Source organism: Natator depressus, chromosome 3, assembly GCF_965152275.1.
Source record: "Natator depressus isolate rNatDep1 chromosome 3, rNatDep2.hap1, whole genome shotgun sequence".
Classification (NCBI taxonomy): domain Eukaryota; kingdom Metazoa; phylum Chordata; order Testudines; family Cheloniidae; genus Natator; species Natator depressus.
Window position 1 is genome coordinate 97,686,869 of NC_134236.1, and position 19,977 is coordinate 97,706,845.

A 19,977-nucleotide genomic window follows, 5' to 3' on the forward strand; every position below is an offset into this window, starting at 1 on the left:
TTGTCTCTCACCAACAAAAGTTGGTCCAATAAAAGAGATTATCTTATCCACCATGTTTCTCTAGTATCCTAGGACCAACATGGCTACAAATACATTGCATAAATTTTTCCCTTCCTCTTTTTTACCTTGCTTAGCATGAACACTTTCCCTACTAGTAGATGAGAGATATGAACTGACTGGATTTTGGCTGGTGGTGACATTGGTCATGTAATTGCTGGGTCTTCCTTATTATAATAGCTTATACATTCCACACTGCCTTTTATATTATAGACCATCTTGTCTAGAAATAAGGGGAGGTAATAGACCAGCTGCAATCTGTTACGCTCAGGAAAGATTTATGGGCCCTCTTCTCTTGAGGGATAGGGGTCAGATAGGGATTTGGAAACAAATACAGCTACCTATGACAGTGAGATCTGTGGGTGATTTGAAGGACTCTTCTAATATTACTGCTTTATGTAGGGAAGATGGTTTTTGACTTGGGTTGTCAGAACAATCTTTTACTTAATCTAGTAATGTAGCTTTACCTTGTCAATCTGCTTCAGCCCTTGCACTGCCTGAATTTCCCATATCCCTGAATTTTGATGGAGATATGCAGTGTGTATGGGAAAACAACAACTTCAACAACTTTCATTCCATCTCCATGCAGAGAATTTTTCAGTTTATTTACAAAACTCCCTGGAATGAGAGCTGTTTGTGGTTCCTGTGGCTGATTCGAGGATTATTTCTCCTCTACTGAAGATGCTAGTCAATAGAATTAAACTCTCTTCACCCCCCTGTTGAGGTTTTACAGTCTGTTGATCCTGTTTCTAACCAAATTGAGGGGGAATGTTTCTGGCAGCCAGCATATCTAATGATCAGGCTCATTGTGCCAGATGCATTTAATAATGCTGAGGCATTCCCCAGTGAATTCTTGGCCATGTGTGATGAAGGCCTGCTTGTTGGTTGATACCGCTATAAAATGGTCATGGATACTTTTCGAGGCTGTGGTGCAATCCCATACTTACGTTTCTGTTGCTCTTTGGACCAGCTGACACTTGATGTGCAAAAGCAGTTGGTTTCTTTGCCTTCAGATGCAGAGTGCCTCTTGGGAGGAAATGTTCTGTCAAGCCAGACAGGTATCTGAGGAGATTTTCCCCCATCCTTTTGGGATCTCTTTGTGAAACTATTTTAGTAGTCTTGAGACTGTACACCCTATGCTTTGCACCATTGAAGGCAGCAATGGTCTGAAGTAAGACTAAAGTCAAGCAAGTCCTTTGACTCTGAGGAACAGACCCCTCCTATCCCATCCTCTTTAGGAGGAAATCTTCAATTGCTTGTGGATTGTGGAGAGGAAGGAGAGAGTTTATCTTGAACAAGGGGATCTCCAGACAGAACTATTTTATTTTTGTGACTACATCTCCTTTCCAAGTAAGAGTTACTAGGGTTTCCACAGATGTGGTCAAGTTTGAGGTTTGGTTTATATGGAGCTCATTAGCTTCTCTAGAGAAGAGCTACATGGAGGATTCCATCTTACAGAATCTTCTAGCTTTATGACTTGATGCGGGATCTGGTCCATTATGGATCACTTGTGACTGATAAAATTTAACATTTGCCTCACATGAGAGATTGGTCCAGGAAGCCATGAGTAACCATGTCTCCTTAGTGGGGATTGGGACTCACTTCTACAGCATGTCCATTTTAGGAGCTGGTCTCTACGTTTACATCTTGGAGTTGAAGATGATAGGCTCAGTAAATGGAAGGGCAGAGAGACTAACTGATTTGTCCCAGGCTACAGTCCAAATCAACTCAGAGAACAGGAAAAGAATACAGAAATTCTAACTTCTGGCCTTTTGTTCCAATCACTAGGCCATACTCCCACCCAAATTCTATCTATCTAATCAGGGGGTGGGGGTGGAGGTTGCTAGATTCCATATATCTATAAAATCAAATGGCAAATCAAATTATGGGCAAGATGTAAAAATTTATTTGCAAATGTTATCTGTCTAGTTTAAAAATCTTTTTTGTTTTTCAAGTTTTAGTTGCTGCACATTGAAATGTCCACTTATCATTTAAAATTAGGATTAAATTTCTTGTCCTTAACTCTCTATTATTTCAACTCACTGTTTCCAGAGTACAGCTTTGGAAAATACTATGAAAAAGGGAAATCCTAGTGATTTTATTTGCTAATGATACTCAGAATTATCATCTGAACAAACATCTTGCACTAAAAAAGCCCTCAAAGGCAAAAAGGCTCTAAACTAAGAAGAGAAGCTGAATAGTTCACAAGCAGTTAAAAAACAGAGGGTCAGATTCTGCCTCAGTACACAAGTGGGTGGGCTTGAGGCAGAATTTGAATCTCTGCCTCTTCACCTACGGTGGATATTTCATCCCATGTTCCTTCCTTGAGGGTGCACGATTTTAGTAAATGGTCAAACCAACCTATGTTCAGACTGAAGGGGAGATGAGAGCATGCTTCTGCCTCTAGTGGATGCACCTCTCTCTGCCCTGCATTACTTTTATTCTGGCTCAGAAAGATAACTCTGAGGAGTATGGGTTTTCTTTCTTTCCCCCTCGCCCCTTTTCTGTTTTGCCTTTGGAATGAATTAGATTGCACCAGATGCCATGTGGTTTCACAAAAGAACATTTCTTGGACTGGTCTACAAGGCTAAAACCCAAATCTCTTAGCTCTGCAGCTAGTCCCTAACCAACTAGGCCACAGCACCTCTCAGCCAAGACATTGGACCTCTCTGTGCCTTAGTCACCATAGCTGAACATTGTGGCTTCTAAGAATGCTTTGCACTCACCTAGCACTTTTTCACCTGTAGATCTCAAAGCACTTTCCAAGGCGGGTATGCATTATTTGCTCATTTTTACAGCTGATTTAACTACAGACAGAGATTTGAAACAATGTTTGTGTCAACGGCATTGTGATCAGGTTGTCCCACATTAGGATTCTGTTTCCCAGCTTTCCTGTGGCAAGTCACTCTGCTGTGTTGCAGTTACCCTGTCTGGACAAGAGGAGCAAAGCTACCAGTAAGAGTGATGGTGTGAGGTCTCCCTAAGCATTCAACTGCGGCTTTACCACAGAGGCAGAGTAAGGGGCAGCACTTAGTTTCACAGTCCCAGGAGCAGACCAGGAACTAGACTGTGACTAAGGGGTCTAGTCCTAGTTGTCCTGTTGCTCCAGGGGAAAAGTAATCTGCCAGTTTTATACCTAGTGTTATTTCCCCGCTCCCATGCCAGCTCAGCTATATTGGTCAGTGCTTTGGAGGAAAAGGGGTGCATCAGAGCCTAAGCTCTGCCAACTTCCTGTCTACTCACTCGCCACCCCAGTGTGCTGGAGGGGACGTACCAGTCTAGCAGGGGCTGCGCTCTCCTTCGCACATAGACCACTGACCAGGGTAGCACACGCAGGGGGGTAAGGTGAATGGAGAGGAGACCAAGGCATGTCTACATTGCCCGCTGGATCGACGGGCAGTGATCGATCCAGCGGGGGTCAATTTATCACATCTAGTCTAGACACAATAAATCAACCGCTGAATGCTCTCCCGTCAACACTGGTACTCCACCAGGGCGAGAGGCGCAGGCGGAGTCGACGGGAGAGCGTCAGCATCGACTTACCCCGGAGTCTTCACTGCGGTAAGTAGATCTAAGTACGTCAACTTCAGCTACGTTATTCACATAGCTGAAGTTGAGTAACTTAGATCGATACCCCTCTTACTCCCCTCCCCCAGTGTAGACCAGGCCCAAGTTTTACCACATTCTAGAGTATCCTTTTAGTTTTGTTTTTTTTAACTTTTTATTAAGGCAAAGTTACAATAAAATGTTAACATCCAACATAACTTATTACTCATTTAGGATCAGTTAATGTTCAAAGAACCCAGATAAAGATTCTGGCTTGTGGGCTGGTGAGCCCTCCTCCTCTGAGTACGCTAAACAGGGTGACCAAATTTCTAAATACCGAGCCTCTTTTTGGCACTTCTCTTGTGTACATACTTGGCGTGAAAGCTTTTCCATCACAAAGACAGTCCATATTTTACCCTACCACAGCTCCACAGGAAGAGGAGTCACATTTTTCCAATAACGTGCATTACAAAGTCTAGCTCCTAACAATAACAAATAAAGAAATTTGTCATTCTGTTTAAAAGGTAGATCTTTTACTGGAGCATTAAGTCAGCCGATCAGGGGATCTCATTTTTTTTCATAAGATGAGGCTTTAATAATTTTGTCCCAAAACTGTCTAAGTCCTGGACAGAATCACCACACGTGCAAGTGTGTTCCCCTTTCCTCACAACCCTTCCAACAGAGCACCTCCCTAGTAGCAAAAATATGACGGGTCTTAACTGGAGTCAGATGTCATCTCTACAGTAATTTATACAAATTTTCTATATGAGCAACACAAATAGAATATGTATATCTCCTTTCCATTATAGACACCCACTCATGCAGATCAATTTCTTTGTTTAAATCCCTCTCCCAGCTTCTCTTGTGTGTTCTTTTCAACATCTTATCCAATCAACATTGTATATATTGAGAAATTAAATAGTTTGTTCCTGGGTCAACTCCTTATATAAGGCTAAAGGTCTACATCAGTGGTTTCCAAACTTGGTTCATGGCTCGTTCAGGGTAAGCCCCTGGCGGGCTGTGAGACACTTTTGTTTACCTGAGCGTCCACAGGTATGGCCGCTCACAGCTCCCACTGGCCGCGGTTTGTCGTTCCCAGCCAACGCGAGCTGTGGGAAGTGGCAGCCAGCACATCCCTGCAGCCTGCACCACTTCCCACAGCTCCGGGAATGGCAAATCGCAGTCACTGAGAGCTGCAGGCGGCCATGCCTGTGGACAGTCAATGGAAACAAATTGTCTCGCGGCCCGCCAGTGGATTACCCTGATGGGCCACGTGCTGAATGTTGTCGACCCTTGTTCTAAACTGTTGAAGGATGCACAGTGCCGTGTCCTCCCCCCACCCCCACCCCACTGTTACCCTGTATCACACTGAGAAATATTTCACTGACATCTCTAGTACTGAAAAGGTATGTTACAATACCTTCCTATTATCTACTTTAAAAACAACTGGTGCATGTAAGTACCGCACGAACCAACTATTTTTAAGCAGAGTAAACCAGTGTATGTCTCTATAGTAAGAGGCAATACAGTTTTTTCTCTCTGAAGAAATAGAAGGATACAATTGAAAGTGGAGTATAACTCCTATCTCTGTTCCATGCTGGGATGCGGGTAGTCTAAATGTCACAGTTAAGTCCGAACATCAGGTTGTAATTGCTAGCGATTAAACATGCCAGAGTGAACATTCCAGGGAAAAAATGAAAGTGAGCAGGATGGTTCTTTGTATCTTCTTATCAAGGCAATTTTGCATCAGATCTAAAACCGCCACATTCCCGCACAGCAGAATTCTATTCAAAAAGATTCTTAAACAATAAAGGAAATTACAGACTAGGGTAGGGTATTTTTTATCATCTAACTATGAAATAAAAAGCACAGGTAAATTAATGCACAATCTATTTATTTTTGCTCTGTTGTCCTACATACAAGGCCTACACAAGCACTGTCAGTAAAGCCATTGCTACTGAGGGAAAATCCTGATTATTCCCCAAGGTGCTACTGTACCACAATCAATTTCAGATGTAATTTACTGTTAGTTATTCTTGCAAGGTAGGAACATATCATCTGAGTTTCCCATTTTAATGTGTATGAAGGCAACTAAGAATATAATTGAAACAAAACGTCAGGTTGTAAGAGACGGAAGCAAAAATGAACCAGCCCTTGAAGGCTTTCACATAAGATTTTAACACAGCACTCAGAGTACAGAGGCATCATCATGCCACTGGCTTGTCTAATCTCTTTTCTCCTTTTTAAAATAACTTGTCTTTTCAGTGCATCCCAATGTGAGCCAGGGTTGTCAAGGAGGGTGTGCCACATGTTCCGACTACAATGGATGCTTGTCATGCAAACCCAGACTCTTTTTTGTTCTGGAGAGGATTGGCATGAAACAGATCGGAGTATGTCTTTCTTCATGTCCAAGTGGATACTTTGGAACGCGGTATCCAGAAATAAATAAGTGTACAAGTAAGTGCTGGGGAAAGCAATGCTGTACCTGTATATTTTCTATTTCTGATATGAGACTAAACCTCATATTGTGTATCCCTATGAATCAAGGAAGTTAAATATTAGATTCTTTAGTTTGTTCAGCCTTTTTATTCTGGTACAATTAATATTCACCTGAGTGGAAGTTTAGACTGAAATTCACATTACCTTGGCAAAGCTTAAGTAAAACATTTGTGTATGGATGACCTATCCAGGCACTGGGGATGGACTCCTCTCCTGCATCCTCATTCAGAGGATACCAGTATAGTCCACCAGTGCCACAGCTACAGCTCAATGGCTGTAGCAGCAGACATGGGCCAGAGCAACTGCAGAGTGGAACCTGTGACCACAAGGTCCATGCTGTTTATAAACTCATTGGCAATGCTCTTTTCAGTCCCCCAGCCTGCCCTCTGTTCCCCTGTGAGATAGAGATGGATACTGAGGAATACTGCTCCACAGTGAGGTTTCCAGAGCTCCTTTGTATGACCTCTCTGTAACTATACACTATGCACAGCATAACCACAATGGTGTGTTTGTGATTTGAGCGTGTTACTATATTCTGGTCAACTGCCCATCTGTGGGGAGATGCTGAACTGTCATTTACTTTCAGTGGGGTTAGATGCCTAACTTACATCTCTTCCTTCCTCCTACCCATCAATACTTTTTGAATTTTGACAAAATTTGACATTTTGAAATTTGAAACAAAAACCCGGAGAAAAACCCTTTTTTGACCAACTAAACGACTACATGCCACAAGGGGCCACAACAGTGGTTCCCTTAATCCACCCAGCAATATTGTTAATCTGTCCAACTATACTCTTAGCCCAGCAGAAGAATCTGTCCTATCTTGGGGCCTCTCCTTCTGCCCCTCCACCCGCACAAACATGATACAGTTCTGTGGTGACCTAGAATCCTATTTTCGACATCTCCGACTCAAGGAATATTTCCAACACACCTCTGAACAACATACTAACCCACAGAGAGCTTCCTACCAAGTCTACAAAAGGAAGGATTCTGGGTGGACTCCTCCTGAAGGTCGAAACAACAGACTGGACTTCTACATAGAGTGCTTCCGCCGACGTGCATGGGCTGAAATTGTGGAAAAGCAGCATCACTTGCCCCATAACCTCAGCCGTGCAGAACACAATGCCATCCACAGCCTCAGAAACAACTCTGACATCATAATCAAAAAGGCTGACAAAGGAGGTGCTGTCGTCGTCATGAATAAGTCAGAATATGAACAAGAGGCTGCTTGGCAGCTCTCCAACACCACTTTCTACAAGCCATTACCCTCTGATCCCACTGAGGGTTACCAAAAGAAACTACACCATTTGCTCAAGAAACTCCCTGAAAAAGCACAAGAACAAATCCGCACAGACACACCCCTGGAACCCCGACCGGGGTATTCTATCTGCTACCCAAGATCCATAAACCTGGAAATCCTGGGCGCCCCATCATCTCAGGCATTGGCACCCTGACAGCAGGATTGTCTGGCTATGGAGACTCCCTCCTCAGGCCCTATGCTACCAGCACTCCTAGCTATCTTCGAGACACCACTGACTTCCTGAGGAAACTACAATCCATCGGTGATCTTCCTGAAAACACCATCCTAGCCACTATGGATGTAGAAGCCCTCTACACCAACATTCCACACAAAGATGGACTACAAGCCGTCAGGAACAGTATCCCCGATAATGTCACGGCAAACCTGGTGGCTGAACTTTGTGACTTTGTCCTCATCCATAACTATTTCACATTTGGGGACAATGTATACCTTCAAATCAGCGGCACTGCTATGGGTACCCGCATGGCCCCACAGTATGCCAACATTTTTATGGCTGACTTAGAACAACGCTTCCTCAGCTCTTGTCCCCTAATGCCCCTACTCTACTTGCGCTACACTGATGACATCTTCATCATCTGGAACCATGGAAAAGAAGCCCTTGAGGAATTCCACCATGATTTCAGCAATTTCCATCCCACCATCAACCTCAGCCTGGACCAGTCCACACAAGAGATCCACTTCCTGGACACCATCGCTTATTAGCACCCTAGTCACATAAACACCACCCTATACCGGAAACCTACTGACCGCTTTGCCTACCTACATGCCTCCAGCTTTCATCCAGACCACACCACATGATCCATTGTCTACAGCCACGCTCTACGATACAACCGCATCTGCTCCAACCCCTCAGACAGAGACAAAACCTACAAGATCTCTATCAAGCGTTCTTACAACTACAGTACCCACCTGCTGAAGTGAAGAACCAGATTGACAGAGCCAGAAGAGTACCCAGAAGTTACCTACTACAGGACAGGCCCAACAAAGAAAATAACAGAATGCCACTAGCCATCACCTTCAGCCCCCAACTAAAACCTCTCCAATGCATCATCAAGGATCTACAACCTTTCCTGAAGGACGACCCATCACTCTCACAGATCTTGGGAGACAGGCCAGTCCTTGCTTACAGACAGCCCCCCAACCTGAAGCAAATACTCACCAGCAACCACACAACAGAACCACTCACCCAGGAACCTATCCTTGCAACAAAGCCCGTAGCCAACTGTGTCCACATATCTATTCAGGGGACACCATCATAGGGCCTAATCACATCAGCCACACTATCAGAGGCTCGTTCACTTGCACATCTACCAATGTGATATATGCCATCATGTGCCAGCAATGCCCCTCTGCCATGTACATTCTGCCATGGACAGTCTCTACGTAAAAGAATAAATGGACACAAATCAGACGTCAAGAATTATAACATTCAAAAACCAGTCAAAGAACACTTCAATCTCTCTGGTCACTCGATTACAGACCTAAAAGTGGAAATTCTTCAACAAAAAACTTCAAAAACAGACTCCAACGAGAGACTGCTGAATTGGAATTAATTTGCAAACTGGATACAATTAACTTAGGCTTGAATAAAGACTGGGAGTGGATGGGTCATTACACAAAGTAAAACTATTTCCCCATATTTATTCCTCCCCCTCGCTGTTCCTCAGACGTTCTTGTCAACTGCTGGAAATGGCCCACCTTGATTATCACTACAAAAGGTTTCCTCCCCTCCCCTTCCCCCCCGCCCCGCTCTCCTGCTGGTAATAGCTCACCTTACCTGATCACTCTCCTTACAGTGTGTATGGTAACACCCATTGTTTCATGTTCTCTGTGTATATAAATCTCCCCACTGTATTTTCCACTGAATGCATCTGATGAAGTGAGCTGTAGCTCACGAAAGCTTATGCTCAAATAAATTTGTTAGTCTCTAAGGTGCCACAAGTCCTCCTTTTCTTTATTTACTAGCCACCTAGGTGACTAAATAAAACAACAGGAATTATAGCTAAGTAATTCTCCTTACTTCTTGACGAATGGATGCTGGAGCATAATCCTATATTCATATAACCTCCGAGCCACTAAATAACTTCAAATGATTGTGCACTTTTCTCTAACAGTATCTCTAGAGTAAATAGAACAGGAGTACTTGTGGCACCTCAGAGACTAACAAATTTATTAGAGCGTAAGCTTTCGTGGGCTACAGCTCACTTCATCAGCTGCATAGAATGGAACATACAGATAGATACATACATCCAGGACACACCACACGATCCATTGTCTACGGCCAAGCTCTAAGATACAACCGCATTTGCTCCAATCCCTCAGACAGAGATGAACACCTACAAGATCTCTATCAAACATTCTTAAAACTACAATACCCACCTGCTGAAGTGAAAAAACAGATTGGCAGAGCCAGAAGAGTACCCAGAAGTCACCCAGTACAGGACAGGCCCAACAAAGAAAATAACAGAACGCACTTGCTGTTACCTTCAGTCGCCAACTAAAACCTCTCCAGCGCATCATCAAAGATTTACAACCTATCCTGAAGGACGACCCATCACTCTCACAGATCTTGGGAGACAGGCCAGTCCTTGCTTACAGACAGCCCCCCAACCTGAAGCAAATACTCACCAGCAGCCACACACCAAAAACACTAACCCAGGAACCTATCCTTGCAACAAAGCCCGATGCCAACCCTGACCACATATCTATTCAAGTGACACCATCATAGGACCTAATCACATTAGCCACACCATCAGGGGCTCGTTCACCTGCACATCGACCAATGGGATATATGCCATCATGTGCCAGCAATGCCCCTCTGCCATGTACATTGGCCAAACCGGACAGTCTCTACGCAAAAGAATAAATGGACACAAATCTGACATCAGGAATCATAACATTCAAAATCCAGTAGGAGAACACTTCAACCTCTCTGGCCACTCAGTAAAAGATTTAAGGGTGGCAATTTTGCAACAGAAAAGCTTCAAAAACAGACTCCAACGAGAAACTGCATATTAATTCAAGCTCAGCAAACAAGATACCATTAACTTGGGTTTGAATAGAGACTGGGAGTGGCTGGGTCATTACACATACTGAATCTATTTCCCTGTGTTAAGTATCCTCACACCTTCTTGTCAACTGTCTAAATGGGCCATCTTGATTATCACTACAAAAGGGTTTGTCTTTTTTATTCCTGCTGATAATAGCTCATCTTAATTAATCTCTTACAGTTTGTATGGCAACTTCCACCTTCTCTCTCTCTCTCTCTTTCTGTGTGTGTGTAATATATATACAAAATCTTCTTACTATATGTTCCATTCTATGCATCCGATGAAGTGAGCTGTAGCCCACGAAAGCTTATGCTCTATTAAATTTGTTAGTCTCTAAGGTGCCACAAGTACTCCTGTTCTTTTTGCAGATACAGACTAACACAGCTGCTACTCTAAATCTAGAGTAAATGTAACCATGTCCTTTGTATATCACTTGCACAATAGCGTGTGCGTGTGTATATATACATATACAAGTTTTATCATATTGTTAAAAATCCATGTCTGGTAGCTAGCTTCTATCCTGTATGAATGATATAAACATAGTAATTATGGAAAATGCTGTGGGACTGCAACAAAAAGTAATGGAGCAGAAATCAATCAATATGAAAAGATAAAGAATTCTGAAATATGTTTTTAACTCTTCCTGAATGAATGGAGATATACTTGATGGACCTGATTCTCCACTGCCTTGCATTTTAGCTAGTCGTTTACCCCTGTGCGATGGAAGTGCAATGTGGATGTCATGTTACAGTTCTGATCTGATGGCATTGTGCACCAACTTTGCACAGTTCTCAATGACTACCCAAAGTGCAACACAGTTTTGAATGCAGCATTGTTGGCCGAATTCTCATTCTCGTTTCCCACAGTGTAATGGGGACTTCACATGGATATGAATAAAATGTATTCTCACTGGAAGACCCTTGTACATTGCCAGAGTGGCATAAACTTCGGCATACGTGCAAATCAGGGACTTTGTGTCTAACTGGGGTGAGTGAAAGTGACACAGGTTATAACTCTTCCTGTTTTGTATTACAGAATGTAAAGCTGACTGTGATACCTGCTTCACCAAAAATTTCTGCACAAAGTGTAAAAGTGGGTTTTATTTACACAACGGAAAGTGCCTTGAAAACTGCCCTGAGGGGCTGGAACCCAACAATCACACGATGGAGTGCACCAGCATTGGTAAGTAGAGTCTCTAGCCTAAGGCCCAACCCTGCAAGCCCTGCAAGTGTGGAACTCCTATTGACCACACAGGGAGTCCGCGCAAGGGGAGAACTTGCAGGAATAGGTTCAGAGTTAGGAACAGGAAACCCAACACTGCATCTGAATTATTTTTAAGAAAGGTTCAGTCACAAGAAGTGTTCTCCAGTGCCATATCTTCAAGACGTTTCCTGAATCTGCCCCTGGCCCCTTCAGAACAATCCATTGCCCTCTGATGAGCAACTTCCAATTATTAGGGGGTCTCTTGTGCCAGTTAAGCATAGGCCAATGTTTGGGACGATATGGAACACCTCAGGAATTCTACCTCAGGGATTCCTCCCTAAACTATCCAGCACGCAGGTGAATATCGGTTGTACTATACCCCTTCAGGAAATGCAGCATGCTTCCTCTTGCACACCGGGCCAGCTCCACTAACTGGCGCTTGGGGTTGGAGGGCAGGTGTCTTGCAGTATTGCCAACTTCAAATGTTAAAAAATCACGAGTCAGCCCCCTTTCACACACACACCCCCGATCATGAGATTTTTATACAGATATTGGGGTTTTTTTTATTTGTCTTCTGGTTTCTGAGGCTTTAAGGTGCCTTCAGGTCACATTTTTAAAGCTTTTGTCCAAAGCCATGAGGAGTAGAAACTCACTTAAAAACTAATGGAAGCTGAGATTCTGATGTAATCATGTGACTCCAGGAGCTGGGGCTTTAATTAAAACTTCAAATATTGTTGCAAATCAAGATAAAATCATGGGAATAGGCAACACTGATCCTGTCACTCGGAAAGTGCACAGAGGGGAACAGTCCTTATGCTTCTTGTACTGCCTCATGTTGTGCAGCCACAGAGCGCTGTGCTACCGCCTGGCACTGGTGGAAGTCTGCTCACCCCCATGAATGTGGATGTCAATCTCATGGAACCAGTGGAAGTTGTGTGCATATTTTGAGAGGGAAGCAAAGCTTGAGCAGGTTTGAAAGGAAGAAAAACAATGTACAATAGTTTTGCAGCTCTCTTCCCAAATATATATTTACCTCAGGTGGGGGTGACGGTTTTGATAGTGGGATTTCCAAGCAAGGACTTTCATCCCATCCAAGAAACCTGAAGAATCATTTCTGCTTCTTTAGTGTGTGTTTCAAGCTGCCTAGGACCTAGCTGCTTTAACAATGAGTCAGTCTTTACTAGGAAAAGTCATTAAAAGCTGCAGAGAAAAAACAGACCTTTGCTGTGCATGTGAAGACCTATTATATTAACAGGAGAGCCTCACATGTAATATGAAACGCAAAATGAGCCACATAACAATTAAGTGGAGATTGCTTGAGATCAGCTGTCTTCCAGGGTTTGTAAAATTTGGAAATAAATTGCAGAGATGGAAAAAACCTATTAGGCCGTTAAATCCATCCTCCTCCTATTGTTGCAGGGTGTATTCCTCTAGATAGAGGATGTCTGTGGTATTAAATGTATACTACACTTAATCTGCAGAAGAAAAATTAGGAGATGGGCTGAACTAGGACAATTATTCAAAAGCACACTCCTAAACATTGAGAATTATCTACATAAGCATTACCAAAGCGCACAAAATGCGCTAGGTGATGTACAAGTCTAGGAAGGCACACTCTTTGCTAAAGAATAAGGGAGCTGGATCCAAATCTCCCTGGTTTGGGCTTTGCAGAAGCAAAACCCTACCAAAAAGTTCTCCAAACCCAACATCTCCCCCAGTTTTGCCCATCTTTACCTGGTGTGTGTTACAAATAGCATCCCTTTCATGGCTCTTGACAAAGTTGTTCAATACCAAGACAGTGAACAGCATGGGCCTGATTCTCCTCTCACCCAGGTGTGAATCAAGTTTGATTCCACTGAAGTCTGTGGAATTATGCTTCTGTAAAAAGCAGTGTGTGATCAGAATCAGGCCCAATGTCTCATTTTTGCCAAAACCAATTTTTTTAATTTTTTTTTTAGGGGGGGGGGCTATAATTCTGGAATGTAACTGGCAAAAGCAATGCAGCTAGTGTGAAATAATTCTACTTGTACATAATTGATTAGCATTATTTTACAGTTGAGTACATCCTGGACAGGCCAAATTCTCCTCTTAGTTATACCTCTGTAGTTCCAGAGTAACTCCATTTAGGTAAACAGAGTTACTCCCAATTTGGACAGGTGAAATTGAGAGCACTATTTGGCCCATTTCTGATCTCAGACTGGCCTTAGAAAGAAGATTTATTTAGTCAAGGCCAGCCTGCTTTTCAGTTTAAAGATGAATTCATTTTTCTTACATTTTGGTTGGTGCATAATAAAACGAATATCTTGTATGCATTGTGTGCTCCTAAAGCTTCCAGTCCGGCTCAGCATGTCGTATGTTTGTTACAGTGCATTGTGAAGCTAGTGAGTGGAGTCCATGGAGCTCCTGCACAAAGAAAGGAAAAACATGTGGCTTCAAGAGAGGAAATGAAACAAGAGTCAGAGAAATTGTACAGCATCCTTCAGCACAGGGCAATCCGTGCCCAGCTACAAGTGAAAACAGAAAATGTATTGTACAAAGAAAGAGATGTCAGAAGGAAGGAAAAGGTACCATGTTCACATGAGATTGACATTGGGTTTGTTTAATAATTCACCTCTGAACTCCTGGGCCTGCATTTCTTAAGCCACCAAAACGCCCACTGGCATTAGTGTGCATTTGGCCTGAGTGAGCAGATGTGGAATCATGTCCTTGCACAGAGTAAAAACTGCACCGACCCCTTACAAAATCTGCCTGATCAAACTCTAGAAGTATCTCCTCTCAGTGGGTTCTGCAGGCAGAACAGCCATTGGCGTTTAGTGCAAGACCTGGGTGTGTAGTTAGAGGAAACCATACAGCTAAATAAGCTGAGGCCAAAAATGTTAGCCCCATACTCTAAGCTGGGAATTTGGTGGGGAAGTGCACTGCACCAACCCATATACCTGGCACAGCATTCTTCCCACAGCTACTCTGGCTGTCACACGGGAGGGGATGGAACCCACCGGCTCCTCCCAGTTCCTGCTTCTTCCTGCCCACTCCTCAACCACATGCGAAGAAAAGGTCACAGCCCCACAGAGGCTGTTCCCCCCTTCTGCACTGTTACTCATGGTATGGGTAGAGCACTGGGAGTAAGAAAGGGCCTTACACCCCTCACTCTCTGCCTGGACACACAAGATGGGCCATGCTTTGGGTCCAAATTAGTATTTAACTAGTAGATGAAAGCCTGTGCTGTCCTGCAGGTATAAATTGTAGTCATGTGTGTAAAAAAAGCCCCAAATGGCTGCAAAATGAAAAATTGGACATTAACAGGCTGCAAAGCCCATGGAAGATTGAACCTGGTGATCTTCTGAACAAGAAGAGCCCTCACCAGGCTTGTAGCTGTTTCCATCGCTTCACACTAACTCAACAGACATAAGCTTCAGAGTGATATTTGGGGTGATTGTGTGCGCTGGTTATGTGGTTGATTTGTGTCTGGGGAGCCTGTGTGTGTGTGTGTGTGTGTGTGTGTGTGTGCGCGTGCGCACACGCTGGGAGATTTGCAGTGAGTTGCGCAGGTGCCAGTTGGTCACATGGGTACTCCACCAACTGGGCAGTTTCCCGCATATAACCAATGAACTTGTTGCATGCAAATTAGCTGTAGAGTAAGGGTAGTGATTGGCTGAATTACCTCTGCTATCACAACGCTGTAGGACTCTTGGTATGACATACACATGCTTACTGTAGCTGTACACCTCACGGGTGTAATTCGTAAAATCAAAATGGCTGAGAGCTTTAAAACTGGATGGTAACAGACTCTGAAATCCAGTGACGAATCAACCTGGTGATATTCTGAACAAAGAGCTCTCAGCCATTCTTTTAGCTGCTTTCATCACTTCACATTAACTCTGCAGACATTCTAGGCTTCAGAGATTCCCAGAATCCTGTGTAGGTTATCAGTTACCAATGGTTTGCTGCAAGTTACGCATAGAAATGGACAAACCTTTTGCTACTATTAATATTCTTAGGGCTGGATTGTTTCATAAGGCCACGGGCAACAATAAAGGATGGGGTGTTCCTGCCCCACGCAGGAGCATCACAGAGAAGGAATGATGACTCAGGGAGCTACAATTCCCTTCCTGCATCCTCCTTGCTGTGGGAGGTAGTGATCAGGGCTGGCCTATGGGAGCAGCAGATTGTACTTTCCTCCACCCCGTACTAGCTTAGCTTTGCTGGGCAGCGTACTGAAGGTGGTGGAGCCAAGGCTCCCCATCCACACCCTACCCATCTTCTCTGGTGATAGCGAACAGAAAGAGCAGAGCATCCATTTATTCCTATATACCAGCAATTCGCAAACAGGTCCGCGCGGGCACTCCAGGAGATCCACGAGTCAACTGCATGCCACAGAACAGCTGTGGAGTGGGGGTGGGTCCTGGGGCTGAGCACCTCTTGGAGCTAGCATCTGCACTGCTGCGAGAGGAGCAGGATCGGCCCGCCTGAAACAGCAGGGCTGCATGCAGAATTCACACTGTGTTTTCGGACGTGCTGGCCGGCTCCTCCCGTGCTTTCCTCTGTTTCACGGCTCCAGGCGGTCCACGAGTCATGGCCGGCGCTGCCGGCCCTGCTGATCACTCAGCCCCAGGACCTGCCCCCACATCACAGCTGTTCCGCAGTGTGAAGTTGATTAGTGGGGCCAGTAGTCCCGGCCATGACTCTTGGACTGCCTGGAACCGTGAAAATCATCAGCAGAGGAAAGCACAGGAGAAGCCAGAGCAAAGCAGCCCCTGCCAACCGGCAGGCGCATCTGAAAGCCCGGTGTGAATTCTACATGCAGCCCCGCTGGCTCGGGTGGGACGATCCTGCTTCTCTTGCAACAGTGCAGACGCTAACTCCAAGAGAGGTGCTCAGCCCTTGGACCCGCCCCCACTCCACAGCTGTTCTGCAGCATGCAGTTGACTTGGATTCAGATACAAATAGGTTCTTACTTCCTCTGAATGCTGCTACGCAGTTGCACAGCTCGAGAGACAATCTAGCCAACCCTCAGTAACTAAGGGTCAGTAACCAGTTTTTTTGATTTTGGAGGGGAGGGGGTTTGCGAGGAGGGGCAGGGATATTGTTTTGTTTTTTGCTGCCAAAACCTGAGCAAACAACACAGGACTGAACATTAATGCTGGGATTGTAAATAACATTTTTCTTGGGTGATGATGATGATGTTGTGCATGCATATGGTATTTTGGCAGCATCTTCATATTGGTCAAGACATTTCACTTTGAAAAATGTCTGCTGTTCATGTGTAGTTAGTACTTTAAACAAAACTCCTCACGTATTTTACTGTCAATTCTTACTTTGTGCTTTATGGGACTTGTGCCAAACCATATTTGCAAAATATTGTATGCCACAAAAAGTCCTTTAAGGTAATAAATCTATTTTTGCAAAGTGCATAAGGTTGTTTCTTTTGAACAAGTAATGGACCTGTTTTACACCCAGTATGGTATAGTATACACCCAGTATAGTATGCCCTGTTTTATGCTCAACACTTTGAAATCAGTGTGTGGTTGGATGACGTATAAATTACAACAACATCTTTCCCAGTGGGATTTGTGTGTGTGTCTATGTCTGAAGGCAAAATGGAGCCCTCTGCTCTTTTGAAAGTTTTTAAATCCACAGCTACAGCATACCCCTGTAACAGTAGCCATGATTCTCTGTCCTGTCCGCTTTCGTACACCTCCATAAAGGAGATGGATTTTTTAAAAAGAAAATCTTTAATAAAACCACGGAAATTCACAGAAAAAGCCAACTAGGTTAAAATAACATTAAGGACGGGATTATGGTGACACAAGCCAGGAAACTGAGATTTAAGGCTAAAAGTCTATACTTACTTTTCTACTGGAAAAAGGGAAATGAAGCTTTTCACCTTAATCTCCAGGCCACGTCTGCCTCCTCACTCTGACCTCCCCCTCTTCCACAAAAAGAAAGTTTTGTTCCTTCTTGAGTGACACCTCAAATATACGAGAGCTCCACAGGCTAAATTCATTCAGCAAGCTACACAGTAGGAAGCAGGGGGAAAGAAAGTTCTAGAAAAGCAAACGGAAAAAAAGCAAAACTGGGTTCACTGTTAAGAAAAAAATGAAAACCACACTTAAGTAACACAGAAAGCTATTTTGCAATGCATCTGTTGTTACATCTATTATGTTAAAGGCCACTGACAGATCTAGTAGTATCAGCACTGATGTTAGTCATTCCTCCATGGTCATAAGCAGATCATTAGCTAGTTCAGCAAGTGCTGTTTCCGTGCTGAATCTAAGTCTGTATCCTGACTGTTAGGGATTTAGAGCATTGGCAAAGGACAAGTGATGATGAGTTTGTTTGCCACAATTGTCTCTGTGACTTGGCTCAGGAAGGTGAGATTAGAGACAGGGTGTTAGTCAGCTAAATTGCTGGTATCTTTCATAGGCATTTGCCTTTGGTGAGTAGGCAGATTCAGATAAAGTGCATGGAAAGATTCTTTTCTTGCATTTGGCTATTGTGTTCTTTGGTCTGTCAAGATGGGTTGAATTCTGCTTCTGTTTTCTTCTCATTGAAGTAGAATGAGAGGTCTTCATTGGAGAAGGTGCTAGGTTCTGAGGCGGGATGTAAGCAAACTGGGATAGTTAGGTGAATCAAACTGTAAATAGTTATCCCAGTCTCGATTTATAGGCTACCGCTGCCCACATTAGCCAAGATGAACCACTGGTCTCATCCAACATAGCAATTTCTATGGTCTCGTGTCCCAAGTAGGACACTCTAACACTTCCATCCTCACCCAAAACTTCTGAGGGCTTGTTTTGGTATTTTTTTACCCATTCCAAGCTATGATGCCCAAATTCATCCAGTCTGCAATATACTTGATCCTTTGCCCAGCAACTGATCCTGCTTCCCAACTGATCCCTTTCCTTTCTCTCCCTCATCTGTGTTTTCTGTCTTATAATCCATTCTCCAAGACACAAGCACCCTCCAGTTTAATGAGATGCTTCTTTTCCCTGCCAATGTTGAGATCCATCTTTGATTTTGACTTTTCAATGAAAATCCCACTGCATGAGAGTCAATTGGTGCACTAGTTTGCTATGATCACTGCCACGAGACAGATGATGATACCAAGTACTGCTGTGATTTCCAGAGGTGCAAAATGCATTATGGGACACAATGGAAAAAGCACCATGGGTAGAATTGAGCAAATACTGCATATTATCCAGAAAGATTTCCTTACATTTTTTTCATAAATGAACTTTTGGCCATACTCGTGACCTTTTTTGTGGTTCTGCAAAGGTACATGAGATTGGCTTTTACTGGCAGGAAACCAAACGTCAAAGTTGCATGCACAAATATTTGTGGAAAATGAATTTTAAATTTTCATTCATGAGTTTTTCTGCCAGAACTGCTCATCCAAATGTGGAAAAACTATACCATGTGACTTATCTGACCAGTCACAACTAAACAATACACTTGGCCTCACTACTATGGAATGCTATCAAAGAACATTTCATCATCAATCTGCCAAGATTAAAATATTAAAAGTCACAAATAATTATGCATAAAGAATATATCATGGGAAACAGTGTTTATTATCCAAAAAATATGCAGGCTAAATGTATCAAATACAGGTATTTGTTGTGGAACATTAATGTATTAATTATTATTATTTATTTGTATTACTGTAGTGGCTAGGAGCCCCAGTCATGGACCAGGAATCCGTTGTGCTCGCTTCTGTAAAAACACAGGAGGAAAAAAAGGACAGTCCTTGCTCCAACATGCTTACAATTAAATATAAACTAATAGACAACAGCAGTTGGGATCAATTATTTTTAACTGGAGTTTAGTGATCGTCAACTCAGGGCAGCCTGGAAGCATGGTACGACTGTGCTGAGAATTGCTTTTGAACAGGCAGAAGAGAGAGCGCTCCCTGGAAGCAGGTTGGCCCAGGGGGTTTGATAGTTAGTACTTTGCTAAGGAAAACCAACTGGGTGCTTTGTTATTCTTCAATGCGCCCTAGAAGTGGAGAGGAAGCAATCTCTTTGGGCAGGGAGTGATCTCTAGGTGAAGAATGCAAGAGACAAAGGAATAAGGGGGGAAAGAGAAGGATTTGGACAGGAGCAATTTTAATGAAGAAGGGATTATATTGAAATAAGTTGATGGAGCTAGATAGATGAAAAATGTTCCTATTCTCCATTTCATATATCTGAAGCTAAAGGTTCAAGTTGGGTTTGAATAGCCAGGAAGGCCAAGATTCAGGACAGTTCTGTTGTTTCATTAAACTAGTTCATTCATCCCTAATTAGTGTGTGTGTGTGTGTGT

General features: G+C 43.4%; 1 protein-coding gene across 1 annotated transcript in view; it reads left to right on the plus strand.

Moving 5' to 3' along the window:
- RSPO3 (R-spondin 3) overlaps positions 1 to 19,977 on the plus strand; it is an 84,819-nt gene that overhangs the window by 34,001 nt on the left and 30,841 nt on the right. The window contains exons 2-4 of the mRNA XM_074946935.1: positions 5,869 to 6,060; positions 11,509 to 11,655; positions 14,043 to 14,240. Coding sequence (XP_074803036.1) covers positions 5,869 to 6,060; positions 11,509 to 11,655; positions 14,043 to 14,240 — 537 coding nt within the window. The remainder of the gene's footprint in view (positions 1 to 5,868; positions 6,061 to 11,508; positions 11,656 to 14,042; positions 14,241 to 19,977) is intronic.